The sequence below is a fragment of the Struthio camelus genome, chromosome 1 (genome assembly GCF_040807025.1).
Source record: "Struthio camelus isolate bStrCam1 chromosome 1, bStrCam1.hap1, whole genome shotgun sequence".
Classification (NCBI taxonomy): Eukaryota; Metazoa; Chordata; class Aves; order Struthioniformes; family Struthionidae; genus Struthio; species Struthio camelus.
The window spans coordinates 141,049,724-141,071,077 of record NC_090942.1 but is presented as its reverse complement, the minus strand read 5'-3'; the positions used below and the strand labels follow the sequence as shown (position 1 = coordinate 141,071,077).

Genomic DNA, 21,354 nt, shown 5'->3' with positions numbered 1-21,354 from the left:
AGAATAGCAGGTTTTAGTATTAAAAGCTACTAGAGACAGGAGTAAAAGGTTTAGGCAAAGAAATTTATATACTGTGGCAAAAGAAAAGGAAAAGAAAGTATATCTCACATGGATCCTCATGATCAGTGCTGTCTAGCATGGCAGCTATAATCTTTCAAAACTCTGTGGTCTCTCACTTTTCTGCATAGATCCAATTATTTTTTTTTTAGCCCAGGCCACTGTCTATCTTTTATGGACCCTTCCCTGTTGATGCTGTGAGTTTGCTGATCTCCTTTCTGAGGGTCTTCTTCTCTGTTATCTTTGTCTTTGTTTGTTTGTCTGCTTATTTTTTCATCACTTGTATTTTTAATAGTGCCAGACCACAAATATTGAATTCTCTTAAATACTCATTTTGAATGTTCACTGCTGCTGCGTTGTAATGATAGCTTTAATCTCACTGTCATATCTTTTCAACCTTCACTTTCCCCATCACTTTGACTGCTTTTCCTATTTTGTTTCTTTACATGTGCTTATGGCACCTGATTTTCTGGCCAGCTGCAGTGATTCCCATACTACTGCAATACTCTAACTCCTAATGTACCACGTTCTTAGCCCCTGGCTGAGAATAGCAACAAACACTGCTTTGGTGAGAGATATATGTCTGTGATGTGAGAAGTAGATGGAGCAAGAATCTTAAAATTGTTACCGTCATTCAGAAATGGAGCAAGATCAGCTGTTAAAATGTCCAGCTGGTCATCTACCTTACTACAATCCCAGTCTTTTCTAAATGTTTGATATTGTTTCATATTGGAAGTGAGGAAAATAAGTTCTGTTTTTCAGTGTGGCATTTGTTGTGATATAATTCCTTTTGCTTCCATGTAGTAGTATTTTCAGGAGATAGACTAACTGAGAAAGGATAGCCTTAACCAAGTCTCGATTGTATTCCTCTTAGCCTATTATTCTACTGATGGAGTCATCAGACGCAATGAATCTTGCTTGCCTAGCAGCTGGATACTATAGACTGCTGGTTGACTCAAGGCGCTCAATATTTAACATGGCCAACAAGAAAAATACAGGGAACCGAGAAACAGGTATTCATTGCACAGTGTGTTAGCTATGGTCACATATATAAAGCAGAAGTCTGCTTCTGCTGCAGAGAGTATCCAGCTGAAGCCAGTGGAACTCCACATAAATACAAGGCTAAGCCAAATGACATTTGATTGCTGGCTCAGACCCAGCACTACATTGTACCATTTCAGCTTTATGATGTTCTAATATTTAGCTTTTGATAGCATCTTAATTGTCAAGTAAAACAGTTTGTTTTTTTTCATATCGTAGCGCAGCAAGTGCATGCTAATTTATTTATCTATGAGTGTTACTACTTTATATGCATATATCTTTTGTAAGAATACATATGGTGTTTGGGGTACTAGTTGGGGATCCAGTTTTGTGTTACTGTTCCTGGAATATTATTTGTACCTATCTGTAGTTTAGTTTTGTACTGCGGTATAAAAGTACCAGTTAAATTTGAGAACATTAAACCAACAGCTATTTAACTTAGAGTGGAGGTGATTCTGAAAGTGTTCTTGTAGTGTTTGATGGCCCAGCTCTTTTATTTAAAACGCTTACTGCTCATTATTAACAAGGTATTGGTTAAAAAAATTGCATGCATTTGCTCTGTGATTTCACATTGTTGCTTTTATATCACCACACTATAGGAACTGAAAATAGAGGGAAGTATAATCTCCATGCTTCTGAGTGGAACTGCGTACCAAAAACGACCACATTCCTGGCTGAAGGAGATCAAGAAACTCAAATATCCTTTGGTGATCCAAAACAGAAGACTATAGATATTTCTGAAAGTCTGTTATGTCAAAAAGAACATAGACATCTGTACATAGAAAATACCTATAATTCAGGTGGATTTGATCAAATTTTGGCTAAGCAAAGTGACTCCACTGAAGCAGAAGAAAATAGAAATTTTAATCAGCCTTCGCTGCTGTCACTCTCAGGATTGGAATCTAGCAAGAAAGCACAGGATTCACCCAGGGGAGCAAAAGTTTCCTTTATATTTGGAGATCACAACTTGGATGGTATCAATCCCCAAACTCTTGGCTATGAAAGGCTTTTGGATGAAAGTCCAGAAGTATTAGAAAAACAGAGAGCCATTTATATTAGTAATGCTAATGACATTAAAGGCCTGGAATTGTCACCAGATGCTGAAAGCATTCAGTTTGCTGCAAATTCTGTTTATGCAAGTATAAGTGAAAGTAAAATATTTGGAGCTGCAGAAGGGATAGAAGAGCCTTTGCTTCATGATATTTGCTATGCAGAAAACACAGATGATGCTGAAGATGAAGATGAAGTAAGCTGTGAGGAAGACATTATGGTAGGAGAAATCAATAGGCCAGCTCTTCTCAGCCTTTCTGGGTCTAGTGATGACATTATTGATTTGACTTCACTTCCACCTCCAGAAGGTGATGATAATGAAGATGATTTCTTATTGCATACCTTAAACATGGCCATTGCTGCTCCTCCACCTGGCTTCAGGGACAGTTCAGATGAGGAGGACTCTCAGAATCAAGCAACTCAGCCTAGAGAAGACAAGGAGCAATCTAGTAATCTAGGCAATGATGACATTCCAGTGTCGCTTATCGATGCTGTCCCTACTAATACAGAGGGGAAGTGTGAAAAGGGGCTAGATGATGCTGTAGTCTCTACACTTCAAGCACTAGAAGCTTTGGCTGCTTCAGAGGAACAGCAGACGAATGACAATTCAGGTTCTTTCACCATAGTTACATTTATTCATTGAAAATCATTCCATTTCATCCATTTAGCTTGGGAAATACTCCATTTCCTGAGGTGTTTTTTTCTGTTTATTTTCTTTTTCTTTTTTTTTTTTTGCCATCATTTTACATATATCATATCCCATATTATGTAGTGGAACTACCATTATGTTAAGTTACCTGTCCCGGGAACTGTGCAATAAAGTCAGAGTATTCTTACACAGCATATTTTTGTATCTAACGCACCCCATTTGCTTGTCACTTATCTAGGTGCTTCAGCTGCTGTCATTAATTGACTCTTATTTTTTATGGCTTGCAGGTGTAGCTATCTTGCGAGCATATAGCCCTGAGTCATCTTCAGATTCTGGCAATGAAACAAATTCCTCTGAAATGACTGAAAGTTCTGAACTAGCCGCAGCACAGAAACAATCAGAAAATACTGCACGTATGTTTTTGACCACAAGTGAAGGCTACCAACCCCTTGTGGAAGAGCAAACTGAATTTCCCATTGCTAAGAGTCAGGTTGGAGGCCCAGGCATGAAGTCCTCACAGCCTTTGGCGAGTCGTCAGGCTGCAGAACTACAATCAAAAGTTGTGCCTTCAAAGCAGATTCTTCATTCAGACAACATGGAAATGGAGCCAGAGACCATGGAAACAAAATCCGTCACTGATTATTTTAGCAAAATGCACATGGGATCCTTGGTATATTCTTGCACTAGTAAAAGGAAAAATAAGATGACTGAGAGTGAAGTAAAAGCACCCTCTGATGGCAATGCTGCTGTGAAAAAGCAACAGGGAACTAAAAAAGCAGAGACTGATGAAGACCTAAAAGTTAAATTCGGAACTCTTTCAGCAAGAGACGCTCAACGCATAAGCACTTTTAATGTGGAGAGAACTGCCTTTCGCCAAAGATGGTACGCTGCTACTGATGATGGGGCAGCAGAAAAGCCAAGCCCAGAAACAATGAACGGGAAGACTTTTCCAAGAGTTCCTGTCCTTGGTAAAACAGAAACTGACTCTAAGGATGTAGTGAATCCTGAGGTGGATCAGGATGATACCTCAGGGCTTAGCCAAGGTGAAACCTTTGTGTCAGATGTGACTCCTGTGTCTTCAGCCAAAGACCTAAATGACACAGAAGATACTGATTTATCTGCAGATGACCATCCTTCAAAGCTTCCAGAAGCTGAGCAGAGCGTAGCTAGGCTTTGTGAATATCACTTGGCTAAGCGCATGTCGTCTTTGCAAAGTGAAGGCCATTTCTCACTGCAAAGCTCTCAGTGCTCTTCAGTGGATGCAGGGTGCAGCACAGGCAGCAGCACATGTGCTACCCCAGTTGAATCTCCTCTTTGTACCTCTGATGTTAAGCACATTATCTCTGACCCATCGGTGAAGGGCATTGCCTATATTCCAGCAGATGAAAGAGCTGCCATTCTTCCAAACCATGGAACAACATACAAGGACCTGCATCAGCAGCCTGAAGCTGTGTGTCACAGAATGACAGTGCCTGTTGTGCATTCAGCAATTAATGCTGAACCACTGTTTGGCACTTTGAGAGAAGGATGTCATCGGATCCCCAAGATAAAAGAAACTACAGGTACAGCAGTAATAAAGGATTTGTTTTGTTTGCTTTTAAAGCTGTGTGTTAAGATTGAGAACTAAGTATCATATTTGCATTATCTTTACCTGAAAATATAGCGTCAAAGTATACCAGGCAGTCAAATTAGACTTTTCGTGTGTCTATTCATTTTATTTATAAGGTATTGAGTTGTTCTAACGGGTTGCTTACAAAGATTAAAATTTTTAAAATCTCTCATTGCAATTAAAAAATTGCTTTAAAAAATATTTTCCCTACATTTTGGATTTACTATTTTGGGAACATTGATGGATAGGCCTATAGGAGAGAGTGTTCTTTGGAAGCTTCTCCAAAATGCATGTAGTTTGTTTTGTTTGAGTTCCTGGGAACTTGACAGATTATAAGATGACTTCACAAGGTGTATCATTATGGGAGATAAAAACCTATAATTCATTGATTTGTGTATATTATATGTTATTGAAGTAGACTGCCAATTACATGCCAATGTGAATAAAAATTGCTAACTGTAAAGATGAGAATCTGTCACTATCTTGTTGAGCATTTGTTTACTTTGGCATCTGATTGTAGGTGTTTTCTTAAAGAAAAATGTACATCCAGAACCATTACCACATTTTAAGTTCCAACTTTAAGAGATTTTATGAACTTAATGTTATAGAAAATGTACAGTTTTTCAGAGGTAGCATTGGAAATGCTTTCAGTTGGATTTTAAACATTTCCCTTTTTCCTGGGCATGTACCAGTAGTGCATGAATGCATAAAAATCGGAAAGTGGAATGATGTAGGAGCAAGAATAAGAGATGCATTTTCTCTGCCAAAGAAACACATAAGCAAAATAAAAATTACCATGAATGCAGTTTTCTCTATGCTCTGAGGTATAGTTACACAAGGAATTTTTAATCTGAAAATATTCCTCTAATTATATAATAGGAAACCTCCAATCCATATGATGGGAGGTATTTAGGAAGTTTAGTAGATCTTTTTCTACTTCCGTTCTTTTTAAATGAGTGTGTTGTTAAGGGAAGGAACAGTTAACTATTCATAAGTTACTTTGTTGAATGGAATTTAGAAGGCATCTTAGTGAAATGCAAAAGACACAAGGAAGTAGCAATGAATTTTTTGTGAAATATTTTGCAGAATGGAGACCATTGGAAAATGCTATGAATCCATTCGGCCTGACCATTAAAGATAATTAAAAGTTCAGTCTCTGAATATTATCAGGGTGATGCTTAATTATTCTGTCTGCTCTTCTACTACCCCTAGTGTAGCTTTCACAGAGCCTGAAAAGGGAAGACAAGGAGGCATTCCTACAGCTTTTCCTAGACAGCCTCTAGCTGACTCCATCATGCTATCATCCATGCTATCAGAATCAAAGGTGCCAAGTCAAAATCAAGACTCTTGTGACATTCCCAAAGTAAATCAGGCTTGTGGGGCAACAGTTAGTTTACGGCCATATGACATGATAGGAGGAAGCCTCAGGATGCCGCACAACAGGAAAGTGTTGAGGCGCAGCAGCAGCAGCAGTATTGAAGGATCTGCAGGCATCGAGATGTTTGAGAAGAAGGCAGCTGCAGTCAGCTTGAAATGTCTTGACACCACCCAGAGAGAGGAATCCAAATCAGAGAGGAGGGTGGAACTTCCCCTGGGCAAAAAGCTGTCAAAAAGTTATTCCCAGAGTTGTGTGTACGTCAGCACTGATAGGAAGGACAGTAAGAAGCGTTCAGGCACAAGTGCCATTCAGAAGGACTCCAAGCAGTATCGGACATTGCCCTTGCGAAAGCTGGATACCAGCACCTGGAGGTGTCGTGGCCCCTTCCGCTATTGTTTCCTAAGCAGAGGAAACGATGACAACGATGATGAAGATGATGGAGACAGCAATCAGCTCTCATGTCTCTTCGAATCGCAGGTCCCGTGTGAGCTCTCAGAACCAGTCGAGCAGTCTTTTTCCACTAAAAATGAACAGGAAGTCTTTGAGTCCCCCAAAGCTGCTGAGCCCTTGCAAGATGAGGCAGTTAACGCACGTGAGAAGAGCAGTGCTGACGTTCAAGGTGGCCAAATCGATGTGAATCTCAATGACGTGGCGTTTGATGCACGAATCACAAGAATAAATGTGATGAAAGAGAAGACATATGCAATGCCTGATGGATTTATTGCAGCACAAAAGGATGCCAATGAGCTACTCTCACTGGTCCGAGCAAGTATGGGCAAGAGAGAAGATTTACATCCAGAAGCATATGACCTTAAACTTTCTAAGTACAAACAACTGTTATCTCTGGAATCGAGACAGTTGGGAAGTGCCTGCAGGAAAATGGCCATGGCTGATAAAAGCCCTGAGGAAATGCTTTTAGCTATGACTTCCAGCTTTCAAGTACTCTGTTGCTTAACAGAAGCCTGCATGCGTTTAGTTAAAGTTATGAATTCTGAAACACAGCAGCAGGAAATTATAGCTAAGATAGACGAGGTTGTAATAAACTACATTTGTCTTCTGAAAGCTGCAGAAGCAGTGTCAGGCAAGACCTCCAGTGATCCTAGCATTAAACTCTTGGCTCGACATTCGACTACCATGGCCGCTATTGTAAGCACACTAACACGTTCTCTTAAAATGCTTTTAAACAAATAAAATACAAAAGTCACTTCATAATCTACCTTTGCAAAGCCATACATAAAATCTTTTATTTACTGTATGTGTATGAACTAATGTAACAAACTCAGCTCTCTCTGTATATTTTGTTATTTTATATAAAATAGGTATGAGATTAAAAAAAAAGTTATAGTACTGAACACTGACAAAAGTACTGACCAGATCTGTCCTTCTGTTTATACAAAAACAAAAGCCAAAAAACCCCTCTCCCCAACACCAGAGAAACAAATGAAAAAAACCTTTAGAGGAGCAAATTAATGTTTGGCTATTTTTCGTATAGTCAAATATATGGTTGGATGAAGTGAACTTTTAAAGCCTGTTATGTCAAAGGAGTTGTTTTCAGTTTCATCCAAGTTTTCACTTGGAAAATGCTCCATGTTTAGAAATAAGAAATGAAATCATAGTGTATATAACACAATATTTAATGTTTTAAAATTATAATTTTTAAGCATTGAAAATAGTAAAAAGACATTTAAAATCCAAGAGACTATTATAAGTTACTAGAGAATATATATATAATAAATGACTCTTTTGTTCATATTGCCTGAATTACCTGATTCTTCTTTTCTAGGAAGTTCTCAATAAAAAAAAAAGTATTGAAAATACTAAGTTCAGAGAGTATCTGATGTATTGAACGTTACAGTGTTGTGTTTCAGACAGTAATGGTAACTATGGAAGACAGAGTGAGGACATAAAAACCAGAGTGACAATGTTCTTTCTGTAACGAAAGGTCGATGGCATACAGGTCAGATCAGAATGTCTAGGGCAGGTCTGCAAACTCCTTTCCTTGTTAAACGAGAGAGGACCATCAGGAAATTCCTGTGCTGTTTACTGTTTCATCATATATTTATGGTGCATCTGAACAACATGAACTGCAACTATTTTGTTAAATATTTTATACTTCATATTTTACGATTCTGAATGTTTAACTGTAAATAAGTTAGAAATAAAATGAAGTTTTCAGAATACAGTAAATATCTCTGAAATGTTTCCAGCCAGAGACAGTACTTCTATGAGTAACAACAAAGCAATTTGTGAATAATCTACCCCATCTGAACCTTTCTGAAAAACATTTTGTGGCCTTGTATTTGAGAGAGAGCCAAAGCAAAAGCTCTCTGTTTCACCTGGCAAATAGGCTTTAACAAGGGCATCTTTTAAGCTTCCGAGTCATTTAAGAACAGCGACACTTGTGAAAAGTGCAGACACACATGAATACCACTCTCCAAACTGGTATAGGTAATTTTCATCTGTTTCTCATAATGTCATATGTAAGAGTATAACAGCTCAGTTTTGAAAACTTATCCACTCAGCTGAAGCAAGTGTGAAGCTTTTACTGCTGAACTAGAAAGATTAAAACAACAACATTAAAGTTTTTACTAAGGAAATATTTTGTTATATAGAGTGATGTGCTTTACTGTGAAACCAAGACATTGACTGCAAAGAAACATCTCCAGAAACTCAATATCAGAAGCTCAATCTACTGTCAGTAGGAGCAGAATCTGGTTTCCTAGACCAATTCATTTAGCACATGGACCCATTCCTGAGGGCGGCTCAGAGGTAGGCTGCAGGTTGAATTATTTTGGTGGTGGGTGACAACAGCCTGCTCCCACGTAGTGCTCATACTCAGCACTCTCATTCTAGCAGCCTGAGAATGGGGCGTAATGGGGCTTACTGTGCTGCTTTTTGCTGTATGCACAACTGAAATGCTTTCTGTAGTATCTAAGTATTTCATACTGGGGAAAAATTGATGAATTGTGGTATTGGTACATATTCCTTTACTTCTTTGTGAGTTTCTATAAAAATTTCATCGGGGATTTGGAAATGCTGAGTTTTGAAAACAGATTTAGAATTGTCACAGCTAAACATCAACGTAGATCATAGGGATGAGGCACTTTCTAGGTTGCTAGTCTAGTCCTTGCCATTCCACAACAATGCATCATACTCCATTTTATAAATTGATCTAGTTTCATTTTAAATTTAGCTGGACTTTTCTTATCCCTAGTGTTTTAGAACCTTTTTGATTAGAAATCTCCTGCTAATTTTTGCTCCATAAAGGCAGTTGTGGTCAGGCTTTTTGGTGGCAATATTTTCTTTCAGTTTAACTAGGTTTTTTTCTTTCCTTTTTAATTCACTTTCATAAAATCACAGAATAATTTAGATTGGAATGGCCCTCATTTAGTCCATGTAGTTCAACCCCTGCTCAAAGCAGGTCTAATCAGATCAGGTTGCTCAGGGCCATGTCTAGCTGAGCCTTGAACACCTTCAGCAATGGAGATCCCACAGTCTCTGTGGGCACCTGTTCCAATATATGACCACCTATGGAAAAAAAAAAAAATTGTCCTTACGTCTGATTGGAATTTTCCATGTTCCTATGGTGACTGTTGCCTCTTCTCCTATTGCTGTGTACCTCTGAGAAGAGTCTGACTCCATCTTCTCTGTATCCTCCCATCAGGTATTTGTAGGCAGAAAGAAGATCTCCCCTGAGGCTTCTCTTTCCCAGGCAGAACAAACCCAGTTCCCTCAGCCTCTCCTCATACGTTGTGTGCTCCAGCCCCAGCCCAGCTTTGTGACCCTCCACTGGACTTGCTGGAGTAACTTTATAAGCAGTCACCATGTTCCTTTCCCTGCTTTTGATAAATACGTCATGTAGCCAAGCTCTTCTAGTTTTCTCTTAGTGGACAGGTTCTCTCTTTCCTCCAGTATCTGAAATCTCGCCTAGCTGGTACCATATGAATATCTCTTTCCCAAGCATACCACACAGAATTGTATGTAGGATTTTATATGCTACCTTACATCAACTTTGTACAATAGTGTAGATACTCCCCAATCTCTACTGAAAATATTTTGTCCAAGGTCTCCTAGAATCATATATGTTCTCAGGCATATTAGGTTGATGGCTCAAAATCATCCTTGGTCAATCAGTATCTCCATCTTTCTTCACTTTATCCTGTCCAGCTAAGGAGATCCTCAGATAATAATAACAATCACTGTTTCTAGTTCTGAAGTGCATGACCTTGCGCATTGTTTGCTACTGAATTATAACCAATTTCTGTTAATCATCTTCAGCATTAGGGGTCCTTGTCTTTCACTGTGGTATCCTAATCGATTCCTGCATTAACTGTATGTCTCAACTTTGTGTCATCAGGGAAATTTCACCAGTATTTCTTGCACCAGGTCAGTAATGAAATATCAAATAAGATACTTTTGTCTGCCATATACTGTACTTGTATATATTTTTATATACACGCTGTAGGTATTTTTAGGTTGGCAAAATTACAAGCGTCTTCATATTTAAGTCCCTGAGTTCAGGCTGTTGTCTTCAATAACATTTGACAAAATTTGCACTTCCAAAATTGAGAAACAAAGCTCCATTTCTTCTCCTTCCATTTAATAGAAACTTAATCAATTCATCATCAATGGAAGATCCAGAATGCTCCATACTTTACTGCATACCAAAAAGAGTAAAATAATCTGTCTTACACGACTGTATTGTTTGAAGTGGGAAATGGGCTCTTGAGTCATTCATTCAGTTTGTATCTAAGTGAGCACCTGTGACCACCCTGGAATCCAGTTAAAGTTAGTGGTATTTTAAGAAGGATGAATTTGGCTCTGTAGGCTATAAATGGAGCATTGTAGCAGCATATGTTAAAAGCTAGAGTCTCACTGCACTGAGCATTAAACCAGTACAAAATGAAACCGTGATTTATGTCACAAGGAGCTTGTTGCTGGGCATGTGGCATTGATATTAACCAGTGTTTATCATTTGCCATTTCAAGTGCAGGAGTAGTTATTTTGCATAAAAAGAAAGTGAAATAATGCAGCACAATGATCACAAACTTCAACGGTGTTCCCTATGGAATGTCCCCAGTTTGTTTTCATAACTAGATTTGGCCAAAGAAGTGGAGAGTGTGAGGCATTCATTCTTTTAAAAAATGAAAGAATGGATAATTCCATTTTCCTGTAGGTGTTCTTAAGGCAAAATGTGAAAATTTCTGTCAGTGCGAATGCTGTTGGGTGAAAATTCATGAGACTCAATAGTAACACTCTGTTTGGAGACCTAAACATGGGTTCTAGGGAGAGCAAATATAGGCTTGCAAAATCTGGGAGGTAGCCTGTGATTTATTAAGGCAAAAAAACTAACTAAAAGCAAACTACCTACCATCCTATTTTACCATAGTAAATATAAAAAAACTTTCACTATTGATTTTGAAACGTACTTATATTCTGAAGAAAGACCGTGCTATTGATGGCTCCTTTTCATGCAATAGACCTTATTTAGTCACATATTAAAGTCACTTTGTGCATATTCAAACTGTGTGTTCATTTTGTCCTTCTGACAAAATAAGTATTTATTGCACGTTAGCACTGCTCAGCGTAAAGAGTTATGTAAGAGTAAAAAGGAGCATGTTCTGTCACCTACTTCACTAATAAAATCTTCTAAGTTCCTTCTTTAAATGATTGACCATTTACGCTAGGTTTATGTGCAACCTGTTGCTCAAGTTTGGAGCGTATTTGCTGTTTATGAGACCTTCACTTACACCCATCTTCTCTCATTCTCAGCACATGGCGTATAAAGTATTTCAGTGAGCTATTTCAGTGTTTCTCAAGTGCTGAAGCAAGTTATTTCTTGCTTGCTCCATCTACATCAGTGCCTTCTTTAAGCTTACCTTTTTGCCATTTTCTGATCTGTGAGAGTTGAACTATAACTTGTTACCTATATAAAATGTGTCTTCACTGCCTCAGAATGAGCCATGTTTCTGTATGCTCCATTTGCCATACTTTAAAAATGGGGTTGGAAGACTGGAAGGTGTCAGGAGCTTAGTTAACAGCCTGAGAAGCCACAAAAGCTTCTTCTGATCGAGGAGCCTGAAACTGCCAAACACTAATACTGACCAAACTGGACTGTTTGCCACCGTCCCTGGCACCCATGGAAGCCTCTGGAAATGGAAGCAACCAGAAATGTTTCTCCTAAGACACATGCCTCAGGGAGGCACTTCCTCCCCAGCCTTTCTATCACAGTAAGATGGAGTCAGGACCTTTCAGTCTAAGTAATCAAGAGATTATTGCAAAGACAGAGTCCGTAAGTCAACACTGTTGTTCCTCAAGGCATGAAAGCTTTCTCTTGTGGTGGCAGCTTCAAGCTAATTTCTGCTGGGGTGTGACCCTCAGATCTTGCCCACCTTTCAAGTGCTATTGTTAGATTTGTTCCCCCTGTATTTGACCGGTCCATTTGGGCAGCAGGATCAAACAGAGGGACTGGCCAGAGGACTGGGAGCTTCACACCACTATCATGGAGTTCCAGCTCATCTGAACTGCATGCAGGGCTTTCCATCATATCTAAAGGTGTTTGTTCAAGTGATGACTGACCACATAACTATTCTATTTTATACCTGTTAACCTGGGGAGGATATACAAGGTTTTCTTTTCTCTGCCTGAATTCAATTGGCTCTTGGCAGATGTGCATAGAGAACTGGACTCGCTTATTAGCCGTTCATTTACCAACGCCACCCCCCACAACTTTCTCAACAAGTTTATTTGAGGTCTCCAAGTGGATCTATGAGGAGAGGTGTCACTTTGACATAGATCTGTTTGTGTCCCACAGTGTCAGGAAGTGCCAGCACTCTTTCGAGAGAGTAGTACTGTAGTCAGACTGCCTCTTGGACCATTCCCTGATAGCGTGGCAAGAGCATTTCCTCCAGGCCCTTTGTTGCCAAAGTTTCAGTTAAGGTAAAGTGCTCATGTTTCACTTGTGTGGCAGATCCAGTGGTTATCTAAATAGATAAATAGATGGAGTGTTTCAGCATTTACTGTAAAACTTTGAAGTTGATACTTCCAGCTGAGATTACACAACTTCTGTGTGGCTGTTGAGTTAGTACACCATTGTATATCTACCATTCTTTCCCCAGGCACCTCTGAGCCATCTCTGAGGCCTCAAGACCTGTCACAGCACTTTGTAGAGCCCTTCCACAACGTTGTGCTGTTTGCATGAGGGACTTTGAGATCCTCTGCCAGATAGCTTGTGGCAGGTAATTGCATGAAGTTGCACAGTGTGAACAAACACATGTATATTAATTAATTAAAGAACGAAAGAGAAGACATTTAGCCTGAACTCTGTTAGCAGGATATCCTTCAATATTTTAGATTCTATCTCTGTGACTGAGAAAGAATCAAAATGTTTAGGACATACTTTATTTTCGTGCCAATGTGCCAAAGGTGATGACGGCAGTGTGAATGCATCCTCCGTGGTTACTGTAAAGAGAAAAAGCTCTGCAGTCTGAAGTGATAAGGTGTAGGTGTACCCACAGAACAAATTTATATATAGACCATGCATCTTGGAGAAGACAAATTGCTGGTAAGTTATGTTTCTTTCCTGATGGCCAAATGCTATTCTCTGTTCCACCTGTAAACTGCCATTGAAGGATCATGGGAAAGCAGCCAGTATCTGCAAAGATGGAATTAAGCTTATAATAATAATATTACTGCTATTTCTTACTATGAACAAGATGCCAAAGGAAGATAGTTCCTCTAATACAGAATTTGCAGAAAACACGTTAACAAGAACAGGTAACAGAAAAAACATCTTTTTGTATCCTCATTTAATACAGGAGACACAGATGTTACACAGTGGTTTTACAGTGCAGTTTTTCACGTGGTTCTTCAAAGAGAAAAGCTGTTTTGTAAATCCTTCTTTTCTATGCATTGCAAGATTCCTTTTTACTACTTGTGTCATTAAAATGGCAAGATGGGGAGAGAGTAAATGTCATCAGTAGATTTATCCTTGAAAGCCTACTTCTTTTTTGTGCTTTAAACTTTAATCCTAATTTAACAGAAGTGCTGAGTTCCTTAATATAGGACTCTTTTTGCTAAAAGAGGTGCCAAAGGATATAATTTTACTTTGAATCAGAATTCTATCCATCATGAACTGGCCACAAACTCAGTTGAGGGTCTAGTCTGTCCCTGAGTTTGCAGTACAGAGGACATGGATGCCTGAAGAATTTGCTAGTCTGTACTTGTGCTGAGTATGTTCGTGCTGTTGTCATGTCTGCAATTTCTGGTATCTCTTGAACCTGCAAGGACAGCCCAAGGAACTGAGGCCATCAATTATTTATGATACATAAAACCATGCTTATTTCTCCACCTTATCTTCAACTGCTTTCTGCAGTAAGAATAGAAAATTGCTTGTACTTTGTTAGTTCTAGTCCAAAGTCAGCATGTTTCAATGGAAAGTTTTAAAGTTTCTGAGCCCCATCTGAATACTTATTTTACAGCTTCTGCTGTAGGTCATCTCTACAAGCAAGTACATTTATACGTTACAGGCACAAAGGTAGTACAGCTAATTGTACAGCTGACTTTCTCCTTAATAGTGGTGAACCATCACTGTTTGAAGCAGCTAGATGTTATTCCAATTTCAACAAATTTAATGTCCCTGAAGCACATTTACCTACACAGGACACTACTTGACTTAAACACTTATATACAAGCTATTTGTCATATGGGCTTTTTATAACTATGACTTCAATTTTCTTTCATACATTACAGTTATATACTTTTAAATGTTATTAGTTTAACACTATTTTTTGTCAGATTTTTTTATTCCTATTTTATTCCTCCCCTTTATTTTTAACTTTCTAGCACTTAAAAAAACATATCTTACCACACAGTAGTAAAAGAGATGGGTTGGGTATGTTTCCCAACAAAGATGCTTGACAGGATTTTATTTTTAAAAGTAGTTCCAGCCTTTCAAAAAGGAAAAGACTCACTGCATTATTTTTTCTTTAAATCATTGAAACAAAATAGTAAAAAGAAAATCTAAACATAATGGAAGAACAATGTGAGCATGACAACAATGCATTCTTCGAGGAGTAAGTAATGACAGGTATTGAACAGAACAAATGAGGTTATGCCTTTCAGTTGCTTCATTTGTAGAATGCTTGTACTTCATGTAAAATATAGTGCCAAATCAGTTTTTCCATAGAATAAAAATGAAGAACTTCACCTTGGAGATGCCTCTGTGGAGATTCCTGCCACCATGCTCTCCAGGAGAAAAAGGTTCCATCTGGAGGAAAAGTTTCAGAGACTGCCACTGAAACTCAGAGAATATCATGAAGAACCTTGGCTTGGGAAGCTCTAGCATCTCTGTGGAGGCAGTCTGCTCAGCCCTCACCTCTGGTAAGATTGCAAATCAAATCCTTTTTCATGTTTTATAAAGTAGTTTGCCACGCTATCACCCTTACTGAGTTCTTGTCATCCTGATTTTAGTATTATGAGTAAAAATCATTAAAAGAAATGTGATTCTGTTTAATTGAGTTACCCACTGACAACTTATTTTTTAAAAATCTGAAGATATTATTGTGGAATATATTGTTTATTTTGGCTTGCTACTTTTTTTCTGAAATTCAGGAAATTGCAATTTTCTTTGCAAAGCTTGTTTTAGAAGAAGCTCATTTAAAATTGCTGTATTCTTCCTGAGCATCCCTATTTATACTTGCCAAGTTAGACATGAATATTGATGGAAGCCTTTTTACTTGCAGAATAATTATTTGCACCATTTTTATCCCTTATGTCCATGACATTTTTGGATTGAAAGGTGTCTTCTACTCACTGAGTCTAGCTGTGTGTTCTCAGTGCAGACAGGCAGCATCAGGACCCATCTTAAAAGCATTTGGGTTTTTGATGGTATCTTTATTATTAGAAGGCTATTCCAGAACATTACTGATCTAAGGTTTAGTGACCTGTTTTTGATTTCTAACTGAAGACTAGGACAAAAGGCCTAGTTCTAATATTATATTTTTGATTTAAATACTTCTCTTCCCTCACTGATGCTTGTACATCAAATTCCAGATGAGGTCTTACCCATGTTTGTGTAACTAACTGGGTTATTACTTCTCTGTCCATGGAGAACTTCTTGTCTTGCACATCACAGGACCCCATTTGCCTTTCATGCCTGAAGCACACTGGTGACTTATAATCATTCTGTGAATAACTAGTATGCTCAGTTCTTTCTCCTCAGTCAATTAAAAATGATGGAGTCCTAAGTTATGGTGGACCTTTTTGTTGTTAGTCCCCAGGGTAGAATTCATCTTGCTTGACTTTAGTTGTCTAAATGCTGGGTATTAGGTATAAATCACCTAAACACTCTTTACAGTCAATGCAGAGAGAGAAAGAGTCATCTCTTGAGGCACATTCAAAAATAGGTGAGATAAATCATTTTCTGGACATGCTTTATTCTCTCTTTGCATCGATGACAGAGAGAGCCTAGACACCAGCTCAATTTCAGTGGTGAATACAGGGAGATGAATCTCCCCTCATTGTCTTCACACTTTGTCCTGTTCTGAATTTCAATTCACATCAACTGCACTATTTGTAAAGGCTGTCTGCCCTTCACTTTTGCTAGTAACATCTGATCCCCTCTGAACTGACAACGGCTCCCATCTTCAATTCAACAAACTGCCTTGAAAGGCAGTAGGCACATTGTTTCTCCAGAAGAAATGCATTCAAATCAAGTGATGTGTGGCTATTAATGTCCATTCGAGGTTATCATTTCATCAGTTAGGCCATATATCCCCACTTTTCAGGCTTTTTCCATGGATAATTGTTTTCCTTATTTGTGCTCAAATTTCTTAATTAATATTCTGCTTGTACAGTTCTAATACACTGTGAGAATATATAGGAAAGTTTTGTCAAAGTTGCTGTGACTGGAAAAATTTTGCATGGACACTTTTCATGTTTTTCATGCTGTATAATTCCAAAGTTAGGTTTTTTTCTTTGATCTTTCCACTGATTTGAAACTGAACAGGGTATGTATTCTTCCAAAGGTTGGTAAAAAATGAAATTACAGCTCAATTTGGCAGTGAAGAGTAAGCAATAGTTCCAGAACTCCTAATAATACAAAAAGTTTTCTTTGAATTTCTAGGGCTGAATATCACTTGCTGAAGTGCATTCAAACTTCTTGAATTTCATAAAATTCTCTTACTGAATAGTTAGTGGAACTAACTATTTTCACTATGGTTAGTGAAACAGGAAAATTTAGGATTCATCTATACGAATGTAGATGCTTCCAGTAGAGGTGTTCAAATCTGAGCTAGTCACACTGAGCTCCCTTAATACTGACACAACTAGATGCAACTCACATACCTCTACAGTAAACATCAAAACAGGTAAATTGATTTGCATCTTGGAAGTGCGTATTCCTTTCTGATAAATTATTAAGGGAGCCAGAGATAACTAGCTCAAATGTTCATGCTTGCCTTGTAGAAGTTTGAAGTCATATGTTGTTATGCAAATGAAAGAACTCAGAAAATTTTGAGGCTATTGAAATGTATTGATTCAGAAGATCTATGAAGTTTTATACTTATTTTTTTCAAGTTCTAGCATTGTTTTCATGGAGTTTTCCCTCCCTCCTTTTATCTTATGGAATGAGATTAACCCTTCTGAAAAGCATAATCAAGCCAGTAGGGGACAGCACTGACGAATAACTCTGATAATACTCCACAACTTGGTGATGGTGTTTTTATTTTGTCACTGTCATGCCAATGTCCAACTCGAGTTAGTGTGTGCCAGCTTTCTTATCCTCTCTTAGTGAGTCCCAGCACTGGAAACATAGGCATTGCCTGTCAGAGCTCCTTGTATGCATACAATACACTACCTTCTTAAGCACTGCACACAAGTCAGCTCTGGAGATAAACCAAACAAGTTTTGGTAGCCTGAAAGAGAATATTTAGGTTCTGTACAAATCTTAACATTTTGTTTAGCACCAAACTTAAATAGAAGTGATCAACAGCACTTCCTAATTGTTCACAGTTTAATTATAGTTATTTCTGAATCCTCATCACTATTTGTGTAAAGATTAAATGAACTATATTTTAGCAAACTTTAGAGCAGGATTCCTACCTGGAAAAGAACACCTTCTTATATTTCTAAATCCTGAATCAAATAAATTTCAGATCAGTATTAGTAAATTATACTAGAAATAATTCAACCGGTAGAAGAAAGGAAAATGGAGAATGTGAGACATTATTTCAAGAATAATGTTATGATTTCAAATGAGAAGTCAAATGACTATTTCTCTTTTCATTGGCAAATGCTAGCTTTTTTTTAAAAAACATATGCTGATAATTTGGTAGAGGTTCACAAAACCATTATGGTTCTTACGTTCTGATTCAAATACTCAGGTTTTGTTCAAATGAATCTCACAATCTCATATGGGCCATTTTATAGGATTGTAACAGCTGTTCTCTTACATTCATTATTCTGGATGCACATCAATTTCCATGAAACTAATCAATTTGCATACTTATACCTTTGTTAAGTCTTTTTTTGACTTAAAAATGTCCAAGCTTGGTCTCCCCCGACAGTTATATTTTCAAAAAGCTTTGAGTTTGTTGACAGAGAGCAAAGTACATTTAGATTGTTTTAAAATATTCCACTTGTGCTTCAGAAAAGGACTATATCAAAAGCAATCCAGTCATGTTCATTCTTTACTTTGAACGTGCATCATCGATGATGTCAGTAGGACTCTAGTAAGACAGTTGCTAATTAACTTATGTCCCCTCTTTTGACACTGCAGCACAAAAGCACAAAATGTTGTAGGAGTAACCTGAAGAGCAAACATTAGTTTGTTTGTTTCCTTATTAATAATTTATCTAGAAATGTTAAAGATATTTAAAGTTATCAAATTCTGCCAACCTATGACAACATTTCTAGAACCAGACCCAATCACTCTTGCTCCATCCAGACCATTATTATATAAGACTTATTGTATGGCTTGCAAACACTTCTTGACCTAGCATAAGCTCAGTTTTGCCTGGCAATTAAGAATGGGAGTATTCTTTTGAATTATACTTCTGCGAACAGAAAAAGAAGATGGCAGTCTGCAACCCTGAAATGAAATGAAGTCTTGAAAGATTTTTTATTTGACCTCCTGCAAATAGACCACCAGAGCGTAATGTTGGCTCTTATATGAAGATCAAAAAGTAAAACTGACAAAAGAAATAAATACACTTATTTTTCTTATCCAATTTGCAAGAAATCTGTACAGAATAAACTTTGAAAATTAAATATTATTTTAACATCCTTCACTTATTAAGACCAACTCTGTAGCATATGGATAATTCTTCCTTTAATTTAAAGCAGTGGCACTGCTTACCTGTTTAGATTTTCCTGTTTGCTCATTTGACTTAGTGAAAAGTGTTGAACAGTCAGAACTGAGATTTGTTTTACATCGGAAGAAAACAGAGGCTTTTTGAACTTGTGTGCTTCAAGGGGAAAACTATAGGTAATGTCGGTTATCAGCCATTCTAGAAATAGCAACATGTTGGATCTCTTGTGACAGAGACAGGCAAATCCTGTTCTCTACAGCTGTATCTAGTTATTACCTTTTTCATGAATCCTTTCCTTCTGCATTTCCTGATTCATATGCTGTTGGCATCCCAGAGCCTGTGCACTGGAAGAAGTTGAGAGTTTGGTGGAAATCATGCGTATGGCTAGGGACAATTTCAGTTTTGCAGGGGCAGGTTTAATTCTGAGATTTCCTAACTTGTGAGTGCTTGACTTACGACCCTTAACAATCTTTTAATGTAATTTTGTTTTAGTGATATTCTAGAGTTAAAAAGAAAAAAATCCATTACATGCTGTATTGATATACACATAGGTTTTCTACTTGCTACTCCTGGATAGCTGTCATACAGCCTCACTCCTTCCATAACTAGAAACTTCATTTTAATTTCTAGATTAAAATAATACTCATCTTAGTTGCAAGAGGGACCTGTAAACAGTTCTCTTCCAACTTTTCTGACATCCTCTTCCCACCTCCCAAAAAGATTCAAGTTGCCTCTTTTTGTTGTTCAGCTACATTGGACAAGCCAAACTCTTTTACTCTTTTGATACAGTAGACTTCAGAACCGACTTAATCAGGCCATTGATAGTCATCTATCTCTACTGATAGTATCTTATATGTGCATAATATGATCCCATTTACATTTTTCAGTATCAGCATATCAGTAGCTCCTAATTATTCTGGCATTGATTAGTGCCAGCAATGAAGGTTGTTATCCCTATCTGTTAACACTGCATATTTATCCCACTTCTATTATATCTAATCCTTGAGGATATCTGATTCTTTGTGAATTTTATCCTGATCTTCCTCTCCAAAAAAACCCCAAACAAAACAAATCAAAACAAAACAAAAAACTCACTGAAAAAAAGTTGTGGAATACATACTTCAGTACCTCAGAAGTGATTTTACTTAGTGAAAAGAGTTGGAGAATGAAAATTTCACTTTGTGAAAAGTGCCGAGGCGTCAGAACTGAGGACTGTGTTTCTCAGAAAAGCTGTATCACTGAATGGACAATACAGTTTAACACAAAACTGACCAAGATATTTTTATGCTTTTCAAAATTTCCATCAGAAACACTACAGAGCTGCAGTAATATAAAAACAGGCAAACAAGACAGGGAAGAGTAATGATCAATATAATTTTCTACTAAGAAAATGAGGCACAGAATTCCTGCGGTGAAAGCAATAGTCACAAAAGGCAATGAATGTCACAGAAGATTGTTTCCCAGTCATGCAAGGTTGTCACTCAAAATATGTGTACTACAAACTAGTAGGTATTATGCACTCTGAAACTGAAGGAGAGAAATATGGGGTTTTCAGCCACAGGATCTTACTCCTGCAATGTCTGAGACAATATAGAGTCATAGAATCATTCATGCTGGAAGGTCAAGATGGTCTGGGACCAGCTGAATTTTGAATATCTCCATGGATGAAGATTTCATAGCCTTTCTGGGCTACCTATTTCAGTGTTGATCGCCCTCCAGGTGAAAAGTTTCTCCTGTCTCTAATTAGAATTCCCCATGCACCAGCCTGCATCCATTGGCTCTCATCCTATCACCATGCACCTTTGAGAAGAGTCTGGCTCCATTGTCTCTACAACCTCCCATTAGGTTGTTACAGACAATAGCAAGATCCCTCTTAGTCTTCTCTTCTAAAGGCTGAAAAAACCCAAACCTCTTCTCTTCCATCATGTATCTCTTCCATCATCCACCATTCCTCTAACCACCTTGATGGCCCTCTGCTGGGCTCATTCCAGGGTGCCAGTGCACCCTTTCTTGTACTGGAGAGCCCAAAGCTGGGCATAGCCCAATGGATGAGGTCTCACAAATGCTGAGCAGGGTGGGAGGGGATACCCTTATCTACTGACAACACTCTTGCTAATGCAGCCCAGGACTTGCAATTGCTACCTTTGCAATTTGCTGACTTATGTCCAGCTTGTTGCCCACCAACACCCCTTTTCTGCAAAGCTGCTTTCCACCCAGTTATCCCCGATCTTCCACTATTGCATGGAGTTATTCATTCCCA

The 21,354-nt window shown here is 38.0% G+C and overlaps 1 protein-coding gene across 3 annotated transcripts in view; it reads left to right on the top strand.

Annotated features, from left to right (window-relative positions):
* FRMPD4 (FERM and PDZ domain containing 4) overlaps positions 1 to 7,962 on the top strand; it is a 321,689-nt gene extending 313,727 nt beyond the window's left edge. For 2 of the 3 annotated variants that reach the window (XM_068920597.1, XM_068920586.1), the window contains exons 14-17: positions 932 to 1,070; positions 1,698 to 2,759; positions 3,085 to 4,359; positions 5,624 to 7,962. In XM_068920597.1, the coding sequence (XP_068776698.1) occupies positions 932 to 1,070; positions 1,698 to 2,759; positions 3,085 to 4,359; positions 5,624 to 6,975 (3,828 nt within the window). In that variant the 3' untranslated portion in view covers positions 6,976 to 7,962. Of the gene's footprint in view, positions 1 to 931; positions 1,071 to 1,697; positions 2,760 to 3,084; positions 4,360 to 5,618 lie in introns of all 3 variants that reach the window. The other variant, XM_068920605.1, reaches the window with a different exon arrangement.
* The last annotated feature ends 13,392 nt before the right edge of the window (positions 7,963 to 21,354 follow it).